The 16060-nt window shown below is 40.5% G+C and overlaps 1 protein-coding gene across 9 annotated transcripts in view; it reads right to left on the reverse strand.

The window, feature by feature from the left end:
- LOC148652540 (C-Jun-amino-terminal kinase-interacting protein 4-like) overlaps positions 1 to 16060 on the reverse strand; it is an 81602-nt gene that overhangs the window by 32267 nt on the left and 33275 nt on the right. For 6 of the 9 annotated variants that reach the window (XM_088599397.1, XM_088599396.1, XM_088599399.1 and 3 more), the window contains exons 3-5: positions 15397 to 15467; positions 11553 to 11647; positions 3299 to 3452 (exon numbers count right to left, since the gene is read on the reverse strand). In XM_088599397.1, the coding sequence (XP_088455523.1) occupies positions 3299 to 3452; positions 11553 to 11647; positions 15397 to 15467 (320 nt within the window). Of the gene's footprint in view, positions 1 to 3298; positions 3453 to 8221; positions 8616 to 11552; positions 11648 to 15396; positions 15468 to 16060 lie in introns of those variants that run through there. The other 3 variants (XM_088599404.1, XM_088599401.1, XM_088599400.1) reach the window with 2 other exon arrangements.

Raw genomic sequence — 16060 nt, forward strand, 5'->3', positions numbered from 1 at the left:
CAAGTCTGGCATCATCGCTGCCCTCTGTTGCCATGGCAGCATCAGCCCGACCTCTCTCCCTGCTCCTCCAATGAGAACACAAGGGGGATTTGTCAGCAGGGACTGCAAATCGCTCCGTTTTCCAGGAAATCCAAAACAAAGCTTCTCTCTGCTCCGTCTTACTTTCTTCCTTATAATCCATAACGGCTGAATACTGTAACAGTAGAAACAGGATTTCATAAACAGAACTTAGGAACAGAGACTACATGAAGAATCACTTTTAATAAGAACTGGCTAAAAATGTTGTGTTTATAAATGTCATGTAAAGACCTCCTTTTTCAACACGAACTATGTCACTGATTTCGGTAGGAGTTTGTGCTAGTGGCAAATTCCAAGCACACAGTGTCATTAATACTCTCTTCACTCAACAGTGTTCCAGCCACATGCAGTTGGTTATCACAATTTATTTAATGCTTCCTTTTGAGTCACATCTAAATATTCAGCATAATGTCTGAATGGTTTAAAGTTAGTGTAAGTAAAGTCTACTTGTTTTTTTTTTCCCTCTTGGGTAGGGCATGAATAAATAGGAGATATTCACAAATTTTAACACTGGCAGATCACAGCTCAATTCTTACCACCCACTTCTGCAAATATTCTGCTGAGAAAAAAAAACTTCCCCTGATGGCAAATAAACTAACTTACTTATACAATTAAAAGAAAAACAAGGGTTTGCATGATCATTACTAAAAGCCGCTGGCACAACCCATGTGCAATACTTAGATTGTTGCCTTAAAAGTTCTCCAGTTTGGTCTGAACAGTTCTGGATTCGCCACTATGGTCAACTATCACCTCCAGACACACACTGACCTGCAGCCCCTAGATGCCTGTAAACATGCTGAAGAAAGAAGGCGAGAGTTTTAATGTAAATGTGAACTCACTTAAAATACAAGAGTTAATAAGCATGTATCAAGCAAATTTTAAAAAGCTACATGACGCAAAAGAAACACATTCCTTAGTCATATAGTAAACCAAAAATAATTTAGCTTAACTTGAGTACCCAAGTGTTAAAACCTTGGTAGACTCCATCCACCCATTTTCAATAACTGCCAAGTCTAATACCGGGTTTCAGTAAGCTAGAGCTTCACCTGGCAGACGACAGACACATCCTGGTAGGGATGCCAACCCACTTCAGGAAACCCATACACAAGCACTTGTTGCTAAAAAGATATCTGAATTGTTGCCAAACAATTAATCAATTTGCATGTCTATACTGTATGAGGACACAGGGAAAATGTGCAAACTCCACACAAGGCACCTGAGGCCAGAATAAAATCGAGTGGAGTTACTATAATGAGTATTAGCACCTGAGCGAGTTTCACTACTCCTCCCATGCCGTGATATCAATTCTTACTTTGCTAGCTCTTGTGAGAGCTTTGAAAACAGTGGCCTGATAGCATCCCATCAGTGTTAAACACCACTTGATTTATAATTCGAGCCTCCTTCTAAGGACATGAAGCCCAGAGTTGTATCTATGATGGGTCCCAAGAGCAGGTGGACAGAGGAAAAGCTCAGGAGAAGAAATCAAAACTGCACCTCCAGAATTCAGGAAAATAAACACAGGCAAACCAAGGCAAAGTAAAATGAGTCAACAAATTACTGCAGTTAATTGTCCTAAGGTAACAGAGCTGGTACAGTAATGAAAAAATAAATTGTATTATTATGTACCCAATACTCCTGTGGCACACAAGCATTCTCTAAAACAAATGCTGTTAAAGAAGTTTTACAAAAAAAGCTGTGTTTTTGCTTTTACTTAGTCTGCATCGTCCTGTGCTGCTGATTAGGTCACATTGACTTGAAATTTTAGGTCGCAATAAATGATTAATTTTGTGACCTTGCCAGGAGGAAACGGGTAAAGTGCTTGTTCACAATGTTTCTCTGCTTTGGCAGTTGCAAAGCCTTAGAACTCCTCCAGGTTGTGAAGGTGTCACCCCACTGGCCTGATCAGAAAGAGCAGTAAGGCAAAATGAATATTCATTAGAGCCTCACACAAAAACAGCCCTGTGTGTCCTTGGCTTTGGAGATGTTTGCATGCATGTCAAGAGTGAAAATGGCTGGCGTTTTTACAGAATGGATCGTCTTGCCCAATTACCCTCCTATCCCATCCAAGGGGGCTTCATTAGCCATTCGGAGCACACCATTCCCACAAGGATTTCTTTTCTTCTGTTTCCTTCTTCACAGATTTTACAGGATGGCCCACAAACAGCACAGACAAAACCAACTCAGGCCTTGCTCAACAGCGCTTTCTTGTACTGGGACAGTTTTAATCCACAATCATTTTGTATACTTTGGATAATCCATTATCCCAATATCTACTGTTTATCCCATAAGGTGCAAGAAAGTATTCAAGCACCTCTATATTTCAAATAACAAAAAAACAAAACAAAGGTTATAAAAGACAAACAATGTTAACTTTGAAAAATGTACAGAGCGCAGTCTCCATGGGAAAATCAAAACTTTAAAACAAAGTGCTTAATCAGCTTGGAATGACTAACAGGAGAAAAGACAGAATAAAAATGTAAATGTTTTGCATCCTCCCCTTCATTTAAAAGTTTTTGGGGGTGTATTATGACTGCATCACAGCTAAAAAAAACAACATGGTTAATACAAAAACTCATGACAACATGGATCCACTTTAGATGTAAATGTTTGTGAGAAACCTTCAGCCACAAGACTTGGCACCTATTGATGATTTTCCCCAAAAGTGGACAAAAAAACGAACCGGAAAAGAGACTGGAATCTGAGACTTTGAGACTCCTTGTCACTGACAATGACAGCAATTGACGCTAACTGACAGGCAGAGAATTCCAATATTGGCAAACGATCCCTCCTCATTCATATATATTTGGAACTGTCAATTTGATGTTCCTTACCTACACATCCTCTGAAATGGACGTTGTTGGACCAGCTAGACCATGAGCCCCACAGTGCCAATGGATGAGTTATGCATCAGATGGAGGAGAGATGCAGCTCTCTGTGACAATACTACAAACGCAGATGGCAATCCCATAGGGGTGGCTCTTGCATCGCAAGATATGATGACCAACCCATCAACTTACAGGGACATTAGGATACATATGCATCAGTGCTTGGGGAATCCTGAATGACCTTGTACCAGATGTATAGGTCCCCATGATTGCTGCCACTGAGGACTAACTGGGGGCTGTGCTTGACTATTGTAGGGCTTTAAGTTCTGCAGGTTGCCCCCTCCAGAACTTTGTGAACTCGAGTGCAACCACTTCTTCTGACGCCCAGTACGTACCTTGAGGCTTGTGTTGGACCGCGGGTGGCTGAGATCATTGAACCTCCAGTTCTCCGTCCCAGGGGTCTCCGCTCCGCCTTGCCGTGTGTCTGCAGTGAGGAGAGGGTCTGCCCCAGACAGCGGGAAAATCCCCAGGGAAACAGGACGCTCTTTCCTGGGTAGAAACAAAACAGAGAAAGTAATGAGCAACCCCACAAGAGAGCACCACAGGAAGGGTGAGATTCATTGGCACACATGGTTCAGTCTTCCATATGCTTTTCAAACAAACACGGCTTTAAAAGCAGACTTTTAATCTGACCTCTCTATTCACTAAACATACCAGCCACAGGAGAAGAACAATTCATTGGATTGATGGAGCTCTTTAAATTGCGTCTCTCAAATCTAGTAATTGGCATTGAAAGACCTTTTTTACCTGATTTTATACAAACGTAGGATATCTGTACTAATTTACAATCATCTAATTGCCAGAGATAAAAAAAGAACAAGGCACAAGTGATTTATTCCCAAGCACACTGCTACCTACTGTATAACTCTTACTTAAAATTCCCCATGTGTCAGCTCCATAGCAACAAGAACAATCCCTGATGAAATATCGCAAACAACAATAAAAACTACAAGTTCTCAAAGATTTGTGGGTTTGTTGGGATTTTTTTGGGCTGGTATCAAACATTGAAGTCTAAAGCTACATGCCTCTTTATTTTTATTACTCTACAAAAGGTCTAAAATCCAGTTCTCACTGTACCTCCAGGCTTCACAATAACGGCCACCTCCCTCAGTTTTTGATTCAAGGAGCGGATCAGATGTCGCTCAGATCAGCAGAAAACGGGACCAAACTGCTGATGACGGATATTGTTCAGAAAAGAGCAGGGAGGGTGACGATTGGCCAGAGGCTCAATTACAGCATCACATGGGTCAGGCAGATTGCGCAAGACCGATTAGCAGAAATAATGAGAAAGGGCAGCAGTTCACAATTCTGCAAATCCAGCGCTCGAACTCTCCTGACCAAAAGGAAAGAACACGCTATCCACAGTAATCCACTCAGGTGTTTCAAAACTAAACAATTACCTCTAAATATCCAAATACTAGCACAAAATCAAAGTAAAAGCAGCTTGTGCCTATAAGCCCTAAGATGAACTTGTAAGTGAGGGATCAGAACAATATTTTATATCTGATAATACTGTTTATCCTATTTTACATCTGTCTCAATAGCTACCATATGGTCCAGGAATTGATAAGTACAGGGAACAGATAACCATCTCTTAGTTTTTGAACGGGCAGGCAATTCTGTGTACTATTTCAAGGTTAATCAATTTTAAAATGACTACATGAAAGGACATCTGTGAAACAACATTATGTATCAATAGCACTCTGGGAATAACACATTAGTAAGAGGGGTGGATGTTATACTTATGTACACCTGCTCATTTTCTCACTAAAAGCTAACAATACTGGGAGGTTGTCCACATTTTTCCCTTATTTTATCATTACACATCTTGTAAGCAGAACCTCTGTGATTCTCTACTGTTTTGGGGTTCAGTTTCTGCCATGTTATACATTCCAGCATAAACAGGCTATAAGAGGAAGTACCAGGGGGATACCTACTAGTGGTGAACAACACATTTGTGAATGTATTGGGTGGATGCATCCTGTTATTGGCTTTATGTTGTATATTTGTATTTTGTGTCACATCAAACCAAATTCCATGCAACTAGATGTTACAGCAATAAAGTATAATGATTTAACAATAGAAAGACAGGTATTCTGCTACATGCACAACACAATACAATCCTTCACTAATTCAGACTCAAAATTACTTGGCAATGTAAATTTCCAAATCATAATACAGGACAACGGTGGATATAAGAAGCTAAGATCTATTAATCAAGAACAGCCGAGAAGTTTTACACTGTTTCTTCACATTAAGCAAACTGAAGCTTAATAACACTTTTATAAGAATACCCCAAACACGGCAAGAAAGTTTCATCTGTAGTATATATGGTGATACAATTCTCATTGTTTCTGACCCTGCTTGTTAGACATTTCCGCAGGTCAGAACTTCTCATATAAGAAAAGGAACAAGCTTAACAAGTCTGATAAAGCAAAAAATTTTATTTGTTTGTGGTCATGCAGAAAGGACGAACTTTTACCCAAATTCTGAAATTCTGCCTACATCTAGTTCTATTGTTTATATCTAGAGGAAGCAAAAGTAAGACAGAATTCGGTTTGGTTTGCTTCATAAATTGATTTACTCTTCATGTCAACCTTCCTCTGCATCAGCCTCCTCCACTGGATCTTACCACAGCACCCCCAAAGGAAGTCAAAAGATCCCCCCCACTGACATTTCTTCCAAACACATGGTCTGAATGCACAGAAGACACTGCATACTTATTGAGCCCTGGAGGACTGTTCTTCCCCATTGGTTCTCTTACTGACACAAGGCTAGAGGGCTTCCACTGGTGTGGTATCTGAGGATCCAAGAGTTCATATCCTAGACCCTGAGAGATGAGTAATGGGCAACACAATCCTCAAGTGTCCATGTGATTCCTGCATGTGCATCCAGTCCCGGAGAACCATGGTCTAGCAGGTTTTAAAAGTCTTCTTTTAACTCCGCCACACAAACAACTGGAGAAAGATTAAATAACATCTGCAATAAAAATCCCACAGACTGTGTACATCAGTGTTCTGAAGGAAGGGTTGACTGGCCTACTGTGAGAAACTGCAGTGTGCAAAACTTAGATCGCTTCAGCATTTGATTCTTAAATGTATTTCTATCAATGGAACTGTATCTCTTCACTACTTAAGAATGATTACAAGAGGAATTGATACACTCAATATTTTGCAAAGTAATAATAACCTAACCTGAGCGGTGAAACAAGAACACACAACTTGAAATTAGGTTTAAGTGCTGGAAGCTCTTCACAAAAAGGGTGATAATTTCTTGTGCAGACTTTCCAGCAGTACAAGACACAGCTGGCTGAGATCCTCTGTGCTACTAACAACAAATCAAGTATGATGAGCCCAACAGCCTGCAAACAGGAGAGGGTTTTTTATGTAACCAAGAAAATAGCTAACAGCAAACAAGACAATTCAAATTTTTTTACTATTCATTTCGATCTGAAGATATGAGATACGACAATTTGATTTCAAGATCTTCATTCTTTTGGAACTTCTTAAATAAAAACAGACTTGACATCTTCGGAAAAAAAAGAATAACCACTGTTCTCTTTAACACTTCTACTATTAACCAGGAACACAGACACCATTCTGGATCTTCAATGTGGCTTGAGATTATGCAATGGTAGAAGAGAAAAATAATTATGAATATAATTAAACTGATTCTTACTCATCTGCAACTAGACCCTGACCTGTTAAGTGACTAAGTTACTGGACAGGTTTATCAATAGCCTTTAGCTCATAAGTGTGAATTACTCCTGGTTTCAGGTCCTAAGTAAACGCAGCCAGATTACAGTGTCTCTAATGACAAAAGCAGCAGTTGTGCCTAATTTTTTCAATCATTGAACTGCAACCATCTTTTTCAAAACCTGCTTTAGCATTCATCTGCACAATAATTAGCTTCACTGAGGGAATAATCACAGCTATAATTGTAATAAAATTGAAGATACAGAGAAGTAGGCTATTCTAAACATTATATAGTAGAAACTGCTCCAGTGGTTTTGAAGACATGACTGCAGCTCATATGAGCTTTTCTCCTAAATATAGGAATTCAAGAAAAATGCTAAAGTAAAATGACTGCAAAGTCTTTACAGTTCATTTTATTGATTTTACTGTAGAACACATCAATGGTTTTGCTATAAACATCAGATAAAGTAAAAATATGATTTTGCGCAGGAGTTGAGAGCGTGGTACATTGGGCTATGAATTCACTAGGTAAAACACTTGCCTTCACACTGCAATTATTTTTGAAGAGATGGTAACACAAAAACTGCATGGACTCCCATACAGCTCTTTTATAAATCAAGAGAAACCATCTCAAACACAACATACTTGAAATATACTCGTTTTCAGCACATTGAACAGATATTCCATACATTCCGGCTTAAATCCAATTTTTTTTTTTAGTTTAGAAACTTAATGGGATAAACTAGGCTACAAACCTTCTTCTAAATTTCAGAAACACTTCTACTGCTTTAAGTATTTCCATACTAAACAACTTAGGAAAAATAGGCTACGGAGACATGAGAACAGGAATAAGGAAAAATTGGAGCAAAGAAATTAAGTGAAACTTGTAAAAGTTAGTGAGCAGCCTGTCAAACGCAAAATGTAACCCTGTAAAAAACATACACTGCCCGTTTAAAATAGCAGTGTCTTAATACACTCACAGGAAAAAGAAAAGCTTCGATGCCTCTTGCTAACAATGGCCCACACAGCAACATTACATTGTTGAAAAGGCTTTGCTATTCAGCAGATGACAAAAAGGCTTCTATTAAAACACTGCTTCGGTGTTCAGCTTCGCATGGGGGCTGGTGGGGGAGAGTTTAACCTTCCAACTCGCTATAAATGCTGCAAGTATTGATCTATTGAAAAACAGTAGTAAGCAAGGAGCCATTTTAAACAGTTTTAAGCGCAAGTTCTCATCCTTAACCATTCCCAAGTGCTCTCTGAACCCTGTGCTTAGTAAAGCAATGAAACATGAAAGATGAGAAGCAATCGGAAACAAGAAAAGACGGCAGAGAGAGGGATTTAGTCTTTTATTTGCCTTTGAAAACCTCTAGTCCACCCAGTCGTGAACAAGGCTCCTGAACTCGAGCCGAAACAAAGTACAAAGCTACCAACTTGGCGATTTTAAGCAAACACACCTGACACCCGCTGACAGACGAAGGAGGAAAGAACCACAGACGGGAGCCGGGAAGGAATCGAGAAAGGAGGAGGACAGGGACATACGGATCCGATCGCAGCAGGTACCTGATTATCCTTGGCAGGGTCTGCGTCAGAGCCGGCAGGCCGGTTGAAACTGAATAGTGCACGAGCAGCAGGACGGAGAGAGACACCAGGATCGCGGAATTAATGACCACCGCCCCGCCAACAAAGCCAAACACAAAGAGCAGCATGCAGCCAGGACTCATGGCTCCGGCCTGGCATTGTGGAGCGTCAGCGCTGAGAAGGGCTGCTCTGGGGGGCAGGCCAGGTGGGTGTATTCTAGCTCCCCGGGGAGGTCACGCTGCCACAGAAACAATGCCATCAGCAGCACAGGCAGCCAGAGAGCCGGGCTCTGAGCAGCTCCGCTCTGCAGCAGACTGTAAGCAGTGACATCACCTCTCTGCGAAGCAGCATGGAACGGGCTGTCTCCCCTCCTCTCTCTCCTCAGCATCAATGCAGCAACGCCACAAAGAGGGCTAATTAAATATTTAGCTTCCCTCAGAGGCTCAGCTTATTGGCTGACTGAAAGCGGAAAGAAAACAAACAAGTGGGAAGCACAGAGTCTCACAGTCTGTGGCACTCTGTGGCAGCTGATCTGTGCATTGGGCTCAAGGGAAATGATACAAATCTTCTGACGATTTCTACTTCTGTAAACTGGGCTGGAGCTTCACCCGAGGTGAAGCACTATAACAATAAAAGAAACTGGCTTTTCCAAATTAGACACTTCAAGGTAAGAAAAGGCTGCTTTTCAGTGCTATTATACCGTTATCAAAACGCCAACAGCAACTACCCAAAACTTCTCATGGAAATACCAGATACTAAATTCCCATTTCAGTATATACCAAACGAATCCTAAGACCGCCATGTTGAGATGCCATTTCCACAATTAAAACACTAAATTAAGAATATACAATCGTTTCATCAGAAAGGTAAAATTACAGATGAGCTAACAAATTCCGAAAGAAAAATTGCAATTTGTATTAGGATGCGATTCGACATTGGTAAGCTATTGCTGTCAGCTTGGGACCCAAGAATTTCTTCTAAAATGTCTGTTTTTTAGTGTTCAAAAAAAGCTGTAGCTCTGGGTTACACTGCTAATTGACCAATATGTATACTACTGGATAAAGTCAGGAGGCACATTTCTCTCCTCACTAAGTTGATTGGTTTGTGTAGCTACAACTTTGGCCCAACTGGAGAAAGATACTAAGATTCTTTTCTCACAAGGATCCTAACTCCTGAGAAACAGGTGTTATGAGGGCAAGTGAGGAGGTCTAGTGAAGTACAAGACTGTAAATATAAACAGAGCGGGAGGCAGTAGGACAGCCTCAAAAGTACAGAAATACAAACATGTTTGCCTGCTGATGGATGAAGAAACCTCAAACTTGTCAACCTTCTCAAACACTTCAGGTGTACTCAGTATGCATTATGCATTCAGCCTGCACAAGTCCAGCTAAAACAATTCTTTTTTTGTTTTACAGTAATTAAAAGGTTTTGTTATACAACACAACCAATTTTATACAGGGATAAGTCATGATGCAACACCCAGCACCCAGCTGACTGCCTGACCCTGTGCACCATGCATAGTGAAACATACTGTAGTCACATGGGATGCTTATATTTGTACATGTACTGTAGAGGAATGAGGAAAAAAACAATTTTAGTTATTGGAGGGCTTTCGTTTGACCACTAGTAGAATCACAAACTTTACAGCTAATGAACTGCGTTGAGGCTAAAGACTCGTTTCACACATGCACATCCACAAAAAACAAAAAACATGAAATATATATTGTATTTTCTATTGTAAGCACATATAAAACAATTGAGGGAACAAGCACCAGGGATTAAACTTTAACAAAACATTCTTTTCATTGTAAATATTTAACCTGACTGTGACATCACAGCTTTATCCACAGGGAGATCATTTCTCTCAGGGTCCACAGCACTGCTTCTCTGCTTGCAAGTGAATACCACACACACTCAAATGTTTTTTTTTCTAAAAACAGAAATGTAGCAAAATCTGCCCAATTTATATAGAGGTATACAAGAGAAGGGGATGCATTGTGAATTAAAAACCGATTCAGGAGCCTACTCTATCTCTGCAATGAGCTACTCAATTCATGGAAAGGTGATCAATAATCAAATTATTCAATCAATAATCAATGTCATTAATTAAACTGACATTAATCATTTATTAACAATGAACAGTATGTTCTTTAATGAGGCTCAGGCAGTACCAAAATATCTCACACAACTAATTGCTTAGAATATGCCCATTTAGACAATTAAGACAATAATGCAAATCAGCTCCATTAGATCATTATTAGGAGTAGTCTGCACATCCCTGAGGGCACAGAATAACTAGCTCATTTAGCAACTGCCAACCACTTGAGTAAAAGTGGGAGTTGCATCTCTTTAATTTGAGTTGAACAGGATGCTCATCTCACATTTCGCCCTGACATCTAGGGAAAAGAGGATTCATGCATCACCCTACGATTCTAAATCCTTCACATTTAGAAGGATGAGTCAAAGGTCATTTTCTCAATGAACAAGCACAACTTCAGCATGGAACAGGAAATGGGTTCCACATGTGGCTGCGGGAACCCTGATTTTCTTGTCAGAATTCAGAAGCTCTTTTTAATCTCTTATACTTTTGCTTTCTTAATGGCTGAGGACACAAGCAAGTGTCACTCTGGTATTAGTGCATCATGTGAGCAAAAACATTACTGAGCAGACTGTGGTACCGACAACAGGATGGGGATTCATCAGCAGATTTCCATCTAGACTTGGGAAACAGCAGCAAACATACAGAGCGTCATGACCTTATATCACACATTTTCTCTTTACTGTAATAATACTATTATTGTCCTTATACTTAGGCACTGTAACAAAGGGAACAGCAAGTGTATCAATGTTGCAGTAAGGGACTGTAGGGATTATTACAGTCCCGAATCTCAGAGTAAACTCCAACCCAAAGCATGGAAATGGATAAAACCACAAATTAAATTACTATTTCAGGAATACCTTGCTTTTTATTATGAATTTAAACACTTATTCACTTACATTCTACATCCATTTTTACAGCTGGACATTTTACTGAAGCAGCTTGCTCGGGGGTAAAAACAGCAGTACCTCAACCAGGGTTTGAACCCACAACCTCCCAATTATGAGCCCAGAGTTCTAACTACATGCCTCTGCTCAGCAAGGAAGTGATGTTTAAACCAACAGTGAGCAGGCTGCTCTGGCATCAAGCTAGCCCATGTTTTCTTCCCTGCTCACTGATTTCTTGCACCATTGAGGCTGAATTTAAGTCAGGGACTCCAAACCACACAGATAAGGGAATACTGTACTAGTAAATGTGAACAGTCTTGTGACTTACCTAACCCTGCCAAGGGTGCCAGTTTCAGATGGATCCCCTCCTGTAAGCTGTTGAAATTTGGTGCGTTCCAAGTGCTCCATGTAGTTGTGGATCATCTTAATTAAAAAAAGAGAAGCAAAAACATTTGATCAATCACAGACTGAACAGCAAACATGCCAAGCTATCTCACTTAGTCCAGCTAGTAGTGTTGGGATTTATTCTTCTTTTCAGATTTGGTGAACATTTATCTTGCAAGTTTGGAATACTTCTCCATTGACAAATCTTAGATTTTAATTTGCGAGGAGACATGCAAATTAAAATCTAAGATTTTAATTATTTGCTATTAACACATTTATAATAAATGATTGTAATAAGTGCTTTTTACCCCCAAGAGACTTTATATACAAGAGGGAACCAAATTTAATCAAATGTCACTGTAGCGCAGCATCAACCTGGATAAATGTATTATTCTGCCCCAGCAACCAATTAAGGGGAACTGTAGGTAGGTCAGTACTTTGTGGAATTTAGCCATGATACTTGGATTAACACCTCATACACTTCCAAATAACACAATGGGATATTTTATGACCACTTAGGAATGATCTTGGTTTAACAAAATACCTGAAGGACAGCACTACCTACAGCACTGTGTCCTTGTTCACCGTAATAGGACTTTGGTTTGAAAATTGAGGACCAGAGTGGAGAGCTCTACCAACACCACTTACAGCAGCAACCTGGTTTTCCTTGGAGGTCTCCCATCCCAGTACAGACCATGCCCAGCTTTGCTGAGGTTCTGAGATCTGATGAGTTGAGGCCAGATGATGGTAATCTTGCTGTTAAGAGTCATTACATCCTTTTCACGTGCGACTCATAAGCATACTGCACAAAAACAGATTATCAAAATTCCAGCGTGAGGCCCTTGAGTGGCTTATTTAGCACAGTAGGATCGACAATCCTGAAATGAGCGAATCACTCTATGCAATCTTGTTCATTCTAAGCATACAGAATTCTACAAGCACAAGAGCACAACTGGCTGAGCTTTGTGTAACTGGGAGGATCTGAGCTGGCCAGGGTAACACTGGTGTGCTGTCCAGTGACTTTCCAGGGGCTTGAGAGTCCAGTCACTCCTGAAATTGTTACCTCTTCTATTGGCACTATGGGAAACGGTTTACATCCCACCCCCATGTCAAGGTACAAAGGCTTTAATGATTTTAATTATAGTAAAAAACTGTGGTTATTCAGAAGGCGTTTTGTGAGATGGAGGAAAATGACACACCCTATGGTGATAAAACTCTTCATTCTGAACACCACCTTCAAGAATTTGTAATGATTAATCTAAAATTGTGGAAAGAACTGAAAGGAGCTGATTCACCTGACTTAAGGAAGCAGAAATTGCTCAGCATAAGAAAATTAACCAAGAGGAGTGTATTGGGTCTCATCTAGCCCATTTGGTAGTTAGTTGTTAACTGATTCAAGGATCTTATCAAACCGTTTCTTGGAAGAAACCAAGGTATTGGCTTCAACATGGCCCCGTAGCTTGTTCCACACTCCCACAACCCTTTGGGTAAAGATGTGGCTCCTGTACTCGGTAAATGCACTTCCTCTGGCTTTTGTTTCACTGTTCATGCTCAAAAGGTCAGAGTACTGTAAAACTTACAGTATTATCATTTCAGAGGCTCTGACTTGAACACTGAGGCAAACACTGAACTGTTTGTGTTCCTTGTGAAATTTTAACACGCACAACAAGACTGCAGTTGTGAAATGAATGTTGTCCTTCAGCCTTTGATGACAGGGTACCTGCAGTGATGGTCCAAATGCCTGCATATGGCTACTGACAAGAACAGAAACCAGAGCTGCTTGCCTGGGGCTGCTTGGCCCATCACACCCTATATATCAAGCAAAGTGCATGATCTGCTTCGATTTCCCTTTGTTCCTTTTGATTTTTGGCACCATCTGACAGCCCCAAGTGAGAACCAGCTATAAATAGAACTGGGCTGACTCAGAAAGAGGCAGGCAGGCAGGCAGCTGGATTAGTTTTTAAAAATGACCATACTGCAGTGCCCATTTACAGCCCTTTCAACACACATGTACAGGTTCAGATGGGTGTGGGCACCTTGGCATTGCTTGTCGAATGGGATTGCACAGAAATTGATGTTGGAGCAAAACAGGAAAAAAAAAAAAGAATAGAAAAATGGGCCACTCATTTCCCCTGGCGACAGCTCAGCTACTGTACAATCTAGCCTTTCAATCCCTTGCAGTGAAGAGCAGAGCTCCATGAACACCCACTGTCTTTCACAAGGCAGTTTCTACTAACTAATCCAGAAGACTATCATATTCGTCTAGGAGAGTATTAGACTGAAGGGATGAATTTGATGCACAGCTTAATGTCCTCAGATAATACAGAAATCAATTATGGATGCCAACAGAAAAGCTCTTCGTTAATCCTCTGTGCTTGACTGCCATCTACTGGGCTTTAGTGACAATGCATACAGAGGTTTAATTCCTTCATAGACACAAAAAACTGGCATGCACCCACCCATTCATTATGGATGCCGGAACACGTATATGGCTTACTCCTTATTTCTGCAGGCTAAAATTGCCTTTTGTTTTAATCTGAAAAGGCTGTCCTCATTATGAAGAATAGCCAGGGGAAAAAAAACATTCTGTGGATGGTTTTGGAGAGCAAAAGACTCTGCCTACCTCATAATTTCATCTTTTGCTTGTTGTAGTCTATTTTACAGCCTCTTATTCTATTCCTAATTCAACTCATCCTCAACAGAACAAGTAGACGTTCAGTGCAGTTGCTGCAAGTTCACACACATTCAAGATGTAGAAAGGCCCTTAAATATAAGTGATAAAAAATGCTGAAAATTTCATTTTCGGAAATTTTGCATGGATTGGTACATGCATTTGAAATAAGAAAACTGAAATGGGTTTAGGAGAGAATCAGCAGCAGGTAAAATCTGGAATGAATCATGATGCAAACACAATGGCTGTCTTATCCATTTCCTTAGCCATCTTCCACCCCTAACTTTAAAGGCCCAAGAACATAATACAGCCCAGTTTGGCTTTCCATGCTGTTTAGCTCCATGTGACAGACTGTGGATCTATTCTACTCTAAAGTTGCTGGCATGTAGAAAAGTGACAACCTGCATCAAACCTGCACACTTCCTGGCTGATACTTCTCTTTTCGTAGGGGTGTAACCCCGGCATCCGGGCCAAATTTCCCATTGGCCCTTATCAATCATGGCCTCCTAATAATCCCCATCTATGAATTGGCTTCATCACTCTGCTCTCCTCCACACTGATAGCTGATGTGTGGTGAGTGTTCTGGCGCACTATGGCTGCCGTCGCATCATCCAGGTGGGGCTGCACGTTGGTGGTGGTGGAGGGGAGTCCCCATTACCTGTAAAGCGCTTTGAGTGGAGTGTCCAGAAAAGCACTATATAAGTGTAAGCAATTATTATTATTATTATTATTTTCTTGAAAGACCGCAGTATTTGTTTTCTCTTATTCTCATAATCCCTTTTTTCTTCTCTTTTCTTGTCTGATGTTCCCAAACATATTTTTAATATCTCAAAGTCATTTCTGCACAAAGCATTTAAACCTGAGTACATTCAATTTGTTTGAACATCTTAATTTGATTTTAGTTATTTGTTGTACCTTCCTCTAGGACTGCTTATTCACAAAGCTCTTTGAGAGGGTGCTCACAGCAAAAAGGTTACTATATAAATTAAAACCAATTCAAAAATTTGAGAATATGGACCTTTTACCAGATAGGTCACCCAGCAGTGACCCATTCATGTTAAGACGTTTGCTCCCTCAATATCCTTCACACAAAAGAAAATCATCCTCCATCTCTTACCTCGGTGTGTCTCTGATGAAGAGCGTTAAACTCTTTCTTCAGTTCTGCCTCCCGTTCCTCCAGCCTGCCGACTGGAAGAGGAAAACGCTATTAGAATTGACCAGGCCCCGAACACTGCAAACTCATTTTTGGTGCAACAAGATTCCTACGTTATGAAACTGCCTCCAGGCATGAAAGATACAATTAACTGAGTTAAGATGGCACCCAATGTAAGATTGCTTTGACAGGGGTCTTTTATCAAGTGGTTTAACAATCTGGAAATGGTAGGTCATTTTGATTTTGGTGCCACAGAGTGGGAGAGGCTCAGTGGAAACCCTTCTCTATGCCAATTTTAAAACCCTCCTACCTTACACCTTACATCTTCCTTCTGTCCCTGTCCACTATCAAAGCCATGCTCCTCATGAGCACCCTGACCAGGCTTATTTCAGCTCTAAACATGTTCCTTTTTCTCCTAAGAAAAAGACCTCATCCTGTGGAATTGTGTTTCCCTATTACGATCCATGATTCAATAGCAACTGCACATCTGTCACCTTGTCAACACGCTTGCATGGTGTCTGAATTTTCTTATTCCTCAGTTTCATCCCTGCATTTTTTTTGCTGTATTGATTCTTGTTTTAAATTCAACTCTCCTCCAAGCAGCTGACAGTTAAAAGCAAGCACTTTA

The sequence above is a fragment of the Lepisosteus platostomus genome, chromosome 11 (genome assembly GCF_059453375.1).
Source record: "Lepisosteus platostomus isolate fLepPlt1 chromosome 11, fLepPlt1.hap1, whole genome shotgun sequence".
Lineage (NCBI taxonomy): Eukaryota > Metazoa > Chordata > Actinopteri > Semionotiformes > Lepisosteidae > Lepisosteus > Lepisosteus platostomus.